The sequence below is a fragment of the Rhinichthys klamathensis genome, unplaced genomic scaffold, assembly GCF_029890125.1.
Source record: "Rhinichthys klamathensis goyatoka isolate OS25496 unplaced genomic scaffold, OSU_Roscu_1.1 h1tg000043l_1, whole genome shotgun sequence".
Classification (NCBI taxonomy): Eukaryota; Metazoa; Chordata; class Actinopteri; order Cypriniformes; family Leuciscidae; genus Rhinichthys; species Rhinichthys klamathensis.
The window spans coordinates 596,602-610,094 of record NW_026606590.1 but is presented as its reverse complement, the minus strand read 5'-3'; the positions used below and the strand labels follow the sequence as shown (position 1 = coordinate 610,094).

Genomic DNA, 13,493 nt, shown 5'->3' with positions numbered 1-13,493 from the left:
GGCTCTGGCGGGCAGGCGACGGGCTCAGGCTCTGGCGGGCAGGCGACGGGCTCAGGCTCTGGCGGGCAGGCGACGGGCTCAGGCTCTGGCGGGCAGGCGACGGGCTCAGGCTCTGGCGGGCAGGCGACGGGCTCAGGCTCTGGCGGGCAGGCGACGGGCTCAGGCTCTGGCGGGCAGGCGACGGGCTCAGGCTCTGGCGGGCAGGCGACGGGCTCAGGCTCTGGCGGGCAGGCGACGGGCTCAGGCTCTGGCGGGCAGGCGACGGGCTCAGGCTCTGGCGGGCAGGCGACGGGCTCAGGCTCTGGCGGGCAGGCGACGGGCTCAGGCTCTGGCGGGCAGGCGACGGGCTCAGGCTCTGGCGGGCAGGCGACGGGCTCAGGCTCTGGCGGGCAGGCGACGGGCTCAGGCTCTGGCGGGCAGGCGACGGGCTCAGGCTCTGGCGGGCAGGCGACGGGCTCAGGCTCTGGCGGGCAGGCGACGGGCTCAGGCTCTGGCGGGCAGGCGACGGGCTCAGGCTCTGGCGGGCAGGCGACGGGCTCAGGCTCTGGCGGGCAGGCGACGGGCTCAGGCTCTGGCGGGCAGGCGACGGGCTCAGGCTCTGGCGGGCAGGCGACGGGCTCAGGCTCTGGCGGGCAGGCGACGGGCTCAGGCTCTGGCGGGCAGGCGACGGGCTCAGGCTCTGGCGGGCAGGCGACGGGCTCAGGCTCTGGCGGGAAGGCGACGGGCTCAGGCTCTGGCGGGAAGGCGACGGGCTCAGGCTCTGGCGGGAAGGCGACGGGCTCAGGCTCTGGCGGGAAGGCGACGGGCTCAGGCTCTGGCGGGAAGGCGACGGGCTCAGGCTCTGGCGGGCAGGCGACGGGCTCAGGCTCTGGCGGGCAGGCGACGGGCTCAGGCTCTGGCGGGAAGGCGACGGGCTCAGGCTCTGGCGGGAAGGCGACGGGCTCAGGCTCTGGCGGGCAGGCGACGGGCTCAGGCTCTGGCGGGCAGGCGACGGGCTCAGGCTCTGTGTCCCAGTCTATAAGCCAGTCTTCCTCTTTTAGCTCCACCAAAATTCCAACTGGCACGGTGGGCATGACGTGATGCATAGGCATGACGGTCTCGGCAGAACGAGACACTGGACACAGTGGGGAGACAGGAACAGCAGGGAGATCTGGGGTTACATCAACGGTGTAGGACGATCCACTCACCCACAGGATGTTGTCGATATATTCCCTAAGGGAACATGTGGTGGCAGTAGCTGGAAATTGCCCAAAGAGTGGATCGTCCAGACCCATCCAGAAGGAGTGCTTGAGGGCTGCCTCTTTCCAGGACACCTGATGGGCGAGGTGGAGGAATTCCTCGACGTAGGTCTCGATCGGATGGTGATTCTGGGAGAGGCTGAGGAGAAGGTCGGTGGAATCTTGAGGGTAGAGGAAGATGCCCATAATGCTGCTGTAATGGTCGGTTCTTCTGTTACGGGTGTGGTGCAGGTTGAAGGAGAGGCAGCAGTCAGCAGATCAAATACAATAAACTTTACTAAATAACTCAGACCAGGAATCCAGAAAACACTAACACACCATATACATACGAACGAGAACCGACAAGGAGTGAGGGAGAACACAGGGTTTACATACACAGAGAACAGATTAGGGAAACAAGGCACAGCTGGGGCAAATGAACTAGACACAGGTGAATAAACTAAACACTAACGAGGAGCGGGAAACTGGAAACAGGACTGAACCAAATACACAAAGAACGGGGGAAACACAGGACATACATGTAACAATAACATTAAATATCAATATTTTCATTTCTATATATTTTTTGACCAATTATCAAAATATATAATTTTCTTAATGTAAAATATAATTTATTTAAATTTTCACTTAATTTATGTGTTTATTTAAAAAAAAAAGAAGATTTAATTGTATCACTTTGCAACAGGTTACCCACCCCACACATCATGCATAAGCCAAGATCTGCCCAAAATGACAGAATGCACAGAATATTGTTGCACTGACATGTCAGTCATATTAAAAAACACATAAATATACTCTTAATATAATGCAACCGATTACCCACCCCAAATATCTTGCATAACTGCGCAAAAATCTGTGAAACTACATTTTATTATAGGGATGCATGAGCATATAAACAGTATTATTTTTTAAATTAACTTCCCAAATCCAAATGTTAACCACCTAAACCTCATGCATAAACCCATACCTGCCCTAAAGCACTTAATACACAGTACAATATGGGTTGCATATGATGCTGTAAACATAAATTATTTATATCACTCTGAACCCTTAGCAATGGCATGCAACAGGTTACCCACGCCAAGCATCACGCACAGCCAAGATCTGCCCAAATTACTGAATGAACGGGTATTTTGAGGTTGCAACTTGCATTTACATGCCAATCAAATATACACCTTTTCAACATGATGCAACAAGTTACACACCAACAAACTATGCTCTGGATTGCACTGGCATTACAATAAACGGTATCACATGAAGGTAAAATGATGTCTAAAAGAATCGCATGCGCAGGGTAAGATTTGTGCAATAAGATTGCAAGCGTTAATTAAATTTGCATGCGCAAGAGAAGATTTGTAAAGGTGTAAATTGTGTTTCAAGCGTAAGAGAAAAAAAAAACTTTCGCAAGTGTAATTAATGTATTGTGAAACTGCAGCTTCACGTTAACGCAAAATAGACATGATCTGTACTCTTCTGACTTCCATTTTTCCGCGCTTACACTTTTTATTTCGCCGAAATACGGCCAAAATCATTGCAAGCCTGTGAACAGCGATTTGCAACCGAAAACAACAGTTTAAAGAACTGCGAACCGGATTGAAAGTGTAAAACCAATCTGTAGGCGTAAAAAAATTAAATGTTGCACTTGTCTAAATTACTGGTTGTGTGTGTAGAGTAAATGCTGTCGAAGTAACCTTGTTTGCACAGTTCCGAATTCTGCGCTCACAGTTTTGACCCGATTCTCTCACTCGCTGAGTTTTGCAAGCGCGAAGAGGAGGGCGGGTCCACCTTCATCATGTAGCCAATCAAATAAGCTTCTCACTGACACTTGATTCACTCTGATCTGATTGGTTCAATAAACACGCCAGTCACCAGAACACATCTTTATGTTGATTTGGCTCTGAAATGTTCTCATTGCTGAAATAGTACTTTTAATGCACACATAGCCTACATGTTAAATAAATAAATGAGCAACTAACTAACTAAATAAATAGATACATAAATACATCATTGCTTAATAGGCTGTGCACCATTAGGCTGACTAGCCTATATGAGCCAAAACTGAATTTCGAGCTGGTGTGTTAAGAAAGAAAATGACTGTGTATTCAGTGCATGTATCCTGCTCTTCATCCTGCTCTTCATCCTCCTGCTCATCAGGTCGCATATTTGATTCGATTGTTAAACACTGTGAAACTGTATTTACATTCACACACCTTATATTTGCAGCACATTTTAAATGAGAGGATAAAAGTTACATAAAATATGTGATTGACTCTATGTAGACAGCTGTCATGTTGGTCACTTCTAAACAGATCAAAAGCAGTAGCCTACTTGTTGCAAGATTTTATATTATATAGGCTATCAGATTGAACCTCATATATCACCTCCCAGAGGCTTCTGGAAACTCCTCAGAAACACACACAGTCAGTCAGAGAATGTGCTGGAAAACAGTAGCGCCTTCCTCCGGTCAGGAAACAACTAGAAAGCCTCGAGAACTAGTCCGATTCATTTCCGCGAAACGGTTCTTTCAGACAGTTCGTTCAATGAATCGGTTCAAAAGAACGATTCGTTCATGAACCGAACATTACTATTCCATACTTAAATCAGCACAACTAGATACTAGTTAGACACACACACACACACACACACATTATAAATATAAATATTCACCTTGTGTTGGCTGGTCACTTTTGACCTGATGAACAAAAAACTGATTGATAGTTTATTGGGGGGTTAATAAGCTTGAGTGAACTTTTTTCTGGTGTATATTATAGCATACTGAGAGATATATAGTACAAGCAATTTAAAGGGATAGTTCACCCAAAAATGAAAATAATCCCATAATTTACTCACCATCAAGCCAGGTGTCACGGTTAGTGTTTGTATTCATGTTATGTTTGCCCATGTGTTTCATTGATGTAATCCCTGTCACCTGTTGTCTTGTTAATTACTGTCGTTATGAGTTCGTTTGTCCCAGCGGTGTGTGTTTCCCTGATGTGTTCTCTGTGTGTTTAAGCCCATGTGTTTCCGTCTGTTCTGTAGGTTGTTCTGTTCCTGCTCTTTGGTTTTGTAAGGATTTGAGTTATTGCTGCATTTAGATCTTGCTTCACCTCGTCTGCAACCTGACGTGTGACAAGAGCTTTATGTTTTTACATTACTATAGGTTTTCATTGTGTTGATTTTTGGACCCTAAAGAGATAAAACTATTTTTTGTTGGTAATTTCTCATATTCCATATTTATTTAGTCGCTACAATAGAGGTTTATGTTTTTTACATGACTAGAGTTTTTCATAACCTTGATTTTTGGTGAATTGCATTGAAAACAACGGGTCAACATGACCAAGGAACAGTTTTTTAAACACAAGAGTTCATGAATTTTTTAAATGTAATGTTTTTTAAGTCTCTAACCTACATTAGAGGTTTTATGTTTTTATATGACTATTGAGTTTTTCATAGCCTTAATTTTTGGTGAATTGCATTGAAAACAACGGGTCAAAATGACCCCTAAAGAGAACAACAAAATGTTTTGGTTTATAATTTCTCATATTCCATATTTATTTAGTCGTTACAATATAATGTTATGCTTTTTTACATGACTATGTTTTTCATAACCTTGATTTTTGGTGAATTGCATTGAAAACAACGGGTCAAAATGACCAAGGAACAGTTTTTAAAACACAAGAGTTCATAATTTCTTAAATTTGATATTTTTTAAGTCTCTAACAACCTACATTAGAGGTTTTATGTTTTTATATGACTATTGAGTTTTTCATAGCCTTGATTTTTTTGTGAATTGCATTGAAAACAACGGGTCAAAATGACCCCTAAAGAGAGAAACAATTTTTTTGGTTGATAATTTCTCATATTCCATATTTATTTAGTCGCTAGAATGTAATTTTATGCTTTTTTTTACATGACTACAGTTTTTCATAATCTTGATTTCTGGCGAATTGCATTGAAAATAATGGGTCAAAATGACCAAAGAAGAGTTTTTTTTAAACACAAGAGTTCATGACTTCTTAAATCTTATATTTTTTTAGTCTCTAACAAGCTACATTAGAGGTCTTATGTTTTATATGACTCGTAGTGTTGACATTTGCCGAATTATATGTAAACCAATTCGACACAAACGGCGTGCCAACACATCATAAGGTGAAACTAGGCCTGCAAGTTCAGAGTTCTACCTTTTATAGAGTTTAATCTCTTGACTTCATTGTGAATTTTGGCACCTCGGTGATATTTTGCAGTGTTTCAGCCAATGAGCTTTCGCTATAGGAAGAAGTCACTGATGGACACATGTGTTATCCGGAACGTTCTTCCTTTGATTGACAGACACTTCTTGTGACTCCCTGCCCCAAAAAAGGACAAAAGGGGTCTAGGATAGCGAACACCCCCCCTCACACACACTCACACACACACACACACACACACACACACACTCGGCCTGGTGGTCTTACTTTAGCACTCCTATCTGTAGTGGGCATTCCTTCTGGAAGTTTCTCAATGGGGGTTTCGAGAAACTTGTCACAAGTATATAAAGCCTGAAGGCCTTCTTCTCGACAGATAAAGCAAAGCCAGCGACCAGAAGAAGTCAGCGTTCACTAAACTCAAACCAAACTCAAGTGGAGTAAGATCTCCATACGCCTGAGACCTTGTTTTATACCCAAGACAATTATCAAGGTAAGACGAATTACATTCTTTAAACTGAGTTTGGGATTTGCTTTGATTTTAGAACATTGGGTCATTAGAATGGTGTTAATATCTGATTATTTTACAGCTTTACAAATTAACTGCCAGTCCATTTTATGAGCATACACTGTAAAAAATGCTGGTTTGTTTTAACCCAACATTGGGTCAAATATGCACAAACCCAAACATTGGGTTAAAAAGTAAGGTTACAGTTTATTTTAAAGTGTCATTGTTACAGTGTAATTATATATTAAAGTACGAGGGTTGAGGGTTAGTTGCATGTAATTATGCATAATTTACTGGTATTACTACGGTAAGTGCATGTAACATATGTAACAAGGACACTGTAAAATAAAGTGTTAGCAAATGTAATTTAAAAATTTAACCCAACGGCTGGGTTGACCCAAAGTTGGGTTGAAACAACCCAGCATAGTGTAGACCTAAAAAAAAGAAAGACACTTCCGATTAAATTGTTGTAAATCCTGAATGCTTTTAGAGCACATCAGACCAAAGTTTGTCCACTTTTGAAAGCAGACGCTTGGAAGATTATTGTAGAAGTGAAAACATTTCATGGTCAAGAATTAAAGCCCAAAAATGCAAGCCAGTTCAATGGGTTTTATATAGAAACCAAGAGCACATGTCTGCGAGCATGCCGACACAGCTGTGGCTTTTCAACCTGAGTAACCCAAAACAACATCCTAATGAGAATAGGTCAAATTACATTAGTAAAACTCTCCCAAATGTGCTGAAAAGGATAATATGGGTTGCATAATTAAAGCATTTGCCTGAGGACATGTGACACTCCTCCCCCTTCTGGAACTCATGACAGGTGCTGAACATGTGCTTTTACAGTACAGTGGGGGTTTATCAGCTGTCGCTTCACCAAAGCCTCAGAGAGAGAGAGAGAGAATAGCAAATGAAAAGTACCAAAATGTATTATTTAATATACAACTTTTTAGTTACGAATAACCTGCATTTATGTAATTCAAAGGAATTTAAGTGATTTAAGAATTAGTGGTAGAAGTAATGAATGCATGAAAAACATTTTAGTATAAAAATTGCATGATATAAAGTCGCAATTGCGTGTTATAAAGTCTGAATTGCTTGAAATAAACTTGCAATTCTGACTTTATTTTTCTCGCAATTGCGAATTATAATGTCCAAATTGGATGATATAAAGTCACAATTGCGTGTTATAAAGTCTGAATTGTGTGAAATAAACTTGCAATTCTGACTTTCTTCTTGCAATTCTGACTTTTTTTCTCGCAATTCTGACTTTTTTCTCGCAATTCTGACTTTTTTCTCGCAATTCTGACTTTTTCGCACAATTGCGAGTTATAAAGTCCAAATTGCATGATATAAAGTCACAATTGAATGTTATAAAGTCTAGATTGGGAGATGTAAACTTGCAATTCTGACTTTTTTCTCGCAATTCTGACTTTTTTCTCACAATTCTGACTTTTTTCTCGCAATTCTGACTTTTTCTCACAATTGCGAGTTATAAAGTCCAAATTGCATGATATAAAGTCACAATTGAATGTTATAAAGTCTAGATTGGGAGATGTAAACTTGCAATTCTGACTTTTTTCTTGCAATTCTGACTTTTTTCTTGTATCTTTTTCAAATCTTATGTATCCGTTTCCTTTGTTTTACGCAGATGCCTGAGAAAGCAGCACAGCCCGTGATGGAGGAAGACGTCGAGACCTTCGCTTTCCAGGCTGAGATCGCTCAGCTCATGTCTCTGATCATCAACACCTTCTACTCTAACAAAGAGATCTTCCTCAGAGAGCTCATCTCCAACTCTTCAGATGTGAGTTAATCAGAGATCTAACCTCATCTTTCCCTCACGGGTCAAAATGACCCGAAGCCCTACAATTATGCTTAATTTTTTTTTTTTTTGTCCAGAAAGCTTATTTGATCTCATTTTGATAATATTTTTTCTATTTATTAATGCAAATGTTTTTGGAGATTTTTTGCTATTTTTTATTTTATTTACCTTTAAATTACTAGATTTCATAAATATAAATAGTAAATTAAGCACATTCCTTTCACCTTAAATTCAAAATAACTCACAATTTCATGCATAACCCTTTTAATTCAGCTCTAAATATCTTACATTGGGTGTCTTTGCCGACCTCTTGTAGAAAAAATAATAATATAACATGGTATTTCATGACTCTACATTATAGCTCTATATGGAGCAGAGGAGCTGTTCCGCTGGGTCCTAAAGTCAGTTACTTCAGTGTGCATTTAGATACACATGGACACATTATAAGATAATTTTTTGGTAAAGTTTTAGCTTTTTTTTTTTTGTATATGTGTATGTATTCGTGGTTCAAGTGCAACAAAAGTCCTAGGGTCTTGGACCCCTCTGATGAACACTAAAGTTTTAAAAAAAAATTACAAAATGATTTTCAGGTCAATAAGACCCGAGGGAAGGATGAGGGTTAACATTCAGCATTTTTTCCAAAATTCACACAATCCACCATAACCAAAGGCTAAATCCAATTGTTTCAGTGGCCCATTTTTTTATGTGTCTTCAAAACAGGCACTGGACAAGATCAGATACGAGAGCTTGACAGACCCAAGCAAACTTGATTCATGCAAGGATCTGAAGATTGAAATCACCCCCGATCAGAAAGAGCGCACACTCACGATCATTGATACCGGCATCGGCATGACCAAAGCGGACCTCATTAATAACCTGGGCACCATCGCCAAATCCGGCACCAAGGCCTTCATGGAGGCCCTTCAGGCTGGAGCCGACATTTCAATGATCGGTCAGTTCGGTGTGGGCTTCTACTCAGCGTACCTGGTGGCAGAGAAAGTCACGGTCATCACCAAACACAACGATGACGAGCAGTACATCTGGGAGTCTGCAGCTGGCGGATCCTTCACAGTGAAGCCAGACATTGGTATGAGCTCTTAAAAGTTTTGATCCAAATCAAATGGATCTCAAAAAGTACTAAATAACAAATCATGCTTTGCAATTATAGGTCAATCCATTGGACGTGGTACCAAAGTCATCCTCCACCTTAAAGAGGATCAGTCTGAATACGTTGAGGAGAAGCGCGTCAAAGAAGTTGTGAAGAAGCACTCTCAGTTCATCGGTTACCCCATCACGCTTTTTGTAAGTGCCTCTACTTTGGTACCTGGACTGCAAACCTTCCAATGCTTCCAGTGCCCAGATTTTAAAACGGAAAAATATTGCATGATATAAAGTCGCAATTGAGTGTTATAAAGTCTGAGTTGCGAGATATAAACTTGCAATTCTGACTTTTTTCTCGCAATTCTGACTTTTTTCTCGCAATTCTGACCTTTTTCTCACAATTGCGAGTTATAAAGTCCAAATTGCATGATATAAAGTCGCAATTGAGTGTTATAAAGTATGAAAATTTTTGTTCCCACATTTTTTTTTGTAAGTGCCTCTACTTTGGTACCTGGACTGCAAACCTTCCAATGCTTCCAGTGCCCAGATTTTAAAACGGAAAAATATTGCATGATATAAAGTCGCAATTGAGTGTTATAAAGTCTGAGTTGCGAGATATAAACTTGCAATTCTGACTTTTTTTCTCGCAATTCTGACTTTTTTCTCGCAATTCTGACTTTTTTCTTGCAATTGCGAGTTATAAAGTCCAAATTGCATGATATAAAGTCGCAATTGAGTGTTATAAAGTATGAAAATTTTTATTCCCACATTTTTTTTGTAAGTGCCTCTACTTTGGTACCTGGATATAAAGTCGCAATTGAGTGTTATAAAGTCTGAATTGCGAGATGTAAACTTGCAATTCTGACTTTTTTATCGCAATTCTGACTTTTTTCTCACAATTGTGAGTTCTAAACTCCAAATTGCATAATATAAAGTTGCAAATGCCTGTTATAAAGTCTGGGGGGAAAAATTCTGCTTTTTGTAAGTGCCTCTACTTTGGTACCTGGACTGCAAACCTTCCAATGCTTCTAGTGGCCACATTATAAAGCATAAAAATATCTTGCAGATTGAGAAACAGAGAGAGAAGGAGGTTGATCTTGAAGAGGGAGAAAAGGTCGAGGAGGAGGTGGCTGGCGAGGACAAAGACAAACCCAAGATTGAGGACTTGGGGGCTGATGAGGATGAAGATACCAAAGATAGCCAGAACAAGAGGAAGAAGAAGGTCAAGGAAAAGTACATTGATGCTCAGGAACTCAACAAGACTAAACCTCTGTGGACCCGCAACCCAGATGACATCACCAATGAAGAGTACGGCGAGTTCTACAAGAGTTTAAGCAACGACTGGGAGGATCACCTGGCCGTCAAGGTTGGTAGTAATATTGAGTCAGAAATGTAACATAAAAATGATTGGACTTTTATTGAGAAGCCCAGCAATCTTCTTGTTGATACAGCACTTCTCGGTTGAGGGCCAGTTGGAGTTTCGCGCTCTGCTGTTTATTCCCAGAAGAGCCTCCTTCGACCTTTTCGAGAACAAGAAAAAGAGAAACAACATTAAGTTATATGTGCGCAGGGTCTTTATCATGGACAACTGTGATGAGCTCATTCCTGAATACCTCAGTAAGTGTCTCAAGAGTTCATTATAAATGATTCCTAGACATTGGATACTGATATGACTCAAGAGTTTAAGTGTTAACGAGTTAAACTTTCCCTCCCAGACTTCATTAAGGGTGTCGTGGACTCTGAGGATCTGCCGCTGAACATCTCCAGAGAGATGCTTCAACAGAGCAAGATCCTGAAAGTCATCCGCAAGAACCTGGTCAAGAAGTGTCTGGATCTCTTCACCGAACTGGCCGACGACAAAGACAACTACAAGAAGCTTTACGAGCAGTTCTCCAAGAACATCAAGGTATATGTGCTTTTCGAGTAGCTAATGAAACTCATAGATGGGGTATGAATGTATCCAAGATATATCCTAAAGTGTATTTTCTATTCTAGCTTGGCATCCATGAGGACTCTCAGAACCGCAAAAAACTCTCGGAGCTGCTTCGCTACTACACATCTGCTTCTGGAGACGAGATGCTTTCCCTCAAGGACTATGTGTCTCGTATGAAGGACACCCAGAAGCACATCTACTACATCACCGGTCAGTAGTTGGTTAATGAACTTAACACCAGATTAAACATTACTTTAACCCAAAGATACCATTTTCTTACAATTGTCAAAACTCTCCAAAGGCGAGACCAAAGATCAGGTGGCGAACTCGGCCTTTGTGGAGCGTCTGCGCAAAGCCGGTCTGGAGGTGATCTACATGATCGAGCCCATCGATGAATACTGCGTTCAGCAGCTGAAGGAGTACGATGGGAAAAATCTGGTGTCCGTGACCAAAGAGGGTCTGGAGCTTCCCGAGGACGAGGACGAGAAGAAGAATCAGGAAGAGTTGAAGACCAAATATGAGAACTTATGCAAGATCATGAAAGACATTCTTGACAAAAAGATTGAGAAGGTAGAAGCCGTTAGCATACTAGACTAAGATTTCGAAGTGCATAGTCTTCAGAACTCTGAAATGATAATGAATATTTGGATTTGTATCCAAACAGGTCACCGTCTCGAACCGTCTGGTGTCTTCGCCTTGTTGCATCGTCACAAGCACGTACGGCTGGACGGCCAACATGGAGAGGATCATGAAGTCTCAGGCCTTGAGAGACAACTCCACCATGGGCTACATGACTGCTAAAAAGCACCTGGAAATCAACCCTCTCCATCCCATCGTCGAGACCCTGCGAGAGAAAGCAGAAGCCGACAAGAACGACAAGGCCGTGAAAGACTTGGTGATCCTGCTGTTCGAGACCGCCCTGCTCTCCTCTGGATTTACCCTGGAAGACCCACAAACACACGCTAACCGCATCTATAGGATGATCAAACTTGGTCTTGGTAAGTTTGATGTCTACAAGCCTACAGTTTATTACGCTCTACAAAATACTGAGTTGTTTCAACCCAGTCAAATATGGACAAACCCAACAGTTGGGTTAATTTAAAAATGTAACCGAACTGTTGGGTTTTTCCATATTTGACCCAATTTGGTTAAAACAACCCAGCATTTTTTAGAGTGTAGCATTATATTGCACTCTGCTCTTTGGTCATTGGTAATGCCCATTAAAAAAACACTTACTCTTAAAAATTACGGTTCTTTATTGGCATTAATGGTTCCATGAAGAACCTTTAACATCCATGGAACCGTTCCATTGCAAAAAAGTTTCTTTGTAGTGGAAAAAGCTTCTTTAGATTATTCTTGGTAAGTTCACATGCCAAACGAGCGAGCCATTTTGATTTAAAAGACGCGAAATAGCCGTACAAACACAGCCATGACGTCTAGGCTAAAATTTGGGCTGTCAGAGAAAATTTAATAGACGTCTAACCATAGCCCAAGAATAGAACATAGAACATGTCAAAGAAATTAAACCAAACACCTTTTAATCACTGTTTACTTTGCTTACATGATGGAATCTCATACATCTCGCAAGTTATTTGGGCAAAAACAACATGTAATGTGACCAAATTATTTCGGCTAGATGTGAGTCATAGCCAGACTATATTGGTTCTATAGTTAACATAGATGGTGAAATGATGGCTATTGCTTTCTGGGTACAGTTTTTTTTACCATTAAATTGCACCCTGCTTTTTAGTCATTGGTAATGCCCATCAAAAAACACTCACTCACTCTTAAAAATAAAGTTTTTTTCTTGGCGTTGATGGTTCCATGAAGAACCTTTAACATCCATGGAACCTTTCCATTGCACAAAAGGTTTTTTTTTGTTTTGTTTTTACAGTGCAAAAAGCTTTATTAGATTATTCAAATGTTCTTCACAATGAGAAAAAATGGTTCTTTAAAGAACCGTTCACTGAAAAGTTATTTCAGGGAACCCAAAAAATGGTTCTTCAATAGCATCACTTAGAAAATCCCATTTTGGAACCTTTATTTTTAAAATGGGCATGAAACCTTAATTTTGTCCATTGGGAATTGATTGGATCGTTTTCATATATTGCTGAGGATTGACCCGCCCTCGCGCCAGTAAACACGTCATAAGACAAGAGATTATCTTTAATGAACGCATTATTTTATTTATTTTTTAAATGATGATGTACATGGTTAAATCCTCACTGCAATATTCCATTAAAATTTTTAATTGTATATTTTGATTTCATGGTGACTTTAAGATTGTAGTCATATAAATGAAATTTCTGAGGAAAAAGTGACTTAATTATATTTAATCTGTATTTTGCAGGCATCGATGATGATGACTCCACTGTAGAGGACATTACTCAACCCGCTGAAGAAGATATGCCAGTTCTGGAGGGCGATGAAGACAGTTCTAGAATGGAGGAAGTTGACTAAAGAGTTTTAGTGTACATAGCACTAAATTGAATGTATTTTTAATGGAATGTTTTTTTGTGTGTCTACATGTAGTGACCAGAAAATTGTATGTTCTGAGCTTTTCTAATTTAAGCTGTTTTTGTAAACATGAGTTGAACATTTTTAATAAATGATTAATAATACATATGATCTGAAGTCTGTCTTTATTTCGCTGTACTTCTGCTTTTATTTTCCATAAGCAGCGATCTAGAAATGTCATGTCCCTCAC

At 40.9% G+C, this 13,493-nt stretch overlaps 1 protein-coding gene across 1 annotated transcript; it reads left to right on the top strand.

The window, feature by feature from the left end:
* The first annotated feature begins 5,680 nt into the window (after window positions 1-5,680).
* On the top strand, window positions 5,681-13,407 carry hsp90aa1.1 (heat shock protein 90, alpha (cytosolic), class A member 1, tandem duplicate 1). Its single transcript, XM_056247176.1, has 11 exons — window positions 5,681-5,915; window positions 7,582-7,734; window positions 8,473-8,839; window positions 8,921-9,054; window positions 9,920-10,219; window positions 10,305-10,470; window positions 10,569-10,759; window positions 10,849-10,996; window positions 11,088-11,356; window positions 11,451-11,784; window positions 13,137-13,407. The coding sequence occupies exons 2-11, from the start codon at window positions 7,582-7,584 to the stop codon at window positions 13,244-13,246; spliced, it is 2,172 nt and encodes a 723-aa protein (XP_056103151.1). The 5' UTR covers window positions 5,681-5,915; the 3' UTR covers window positions 13,247-13,407.
* Window positions 13,408-13,493: the final 86 nt, after the last annotated feature.

What these genes read in the sequence shown, in the direction of transcription:
- hsp90aa1.1 (XM_056247176.1), top strand. Translation starts at nt 7,582, where the DNA reads ATGCCTGAGAAAGCAGCACAGCCCGTGATGGAGGAAGACGTCGAGACC. An exon ending in GCACATCTACTACATCACCG is followed by an intron (nt 10,997 to 11,087) that starts GTCAGTAGTTGG and finishes AACTCTCCAAAG; the next exon opens with GCGAGACCAAAGATCAGGTG. An exon ending in TTGACAAAAAGATTGAGAAG is followed by an intron (nt 11,357 to 11,450) that starts GTAGAAGCCGTT and finishes GTATCCAAACAG; the next exon opens with GTCACCGTCTCGAACCGTCT.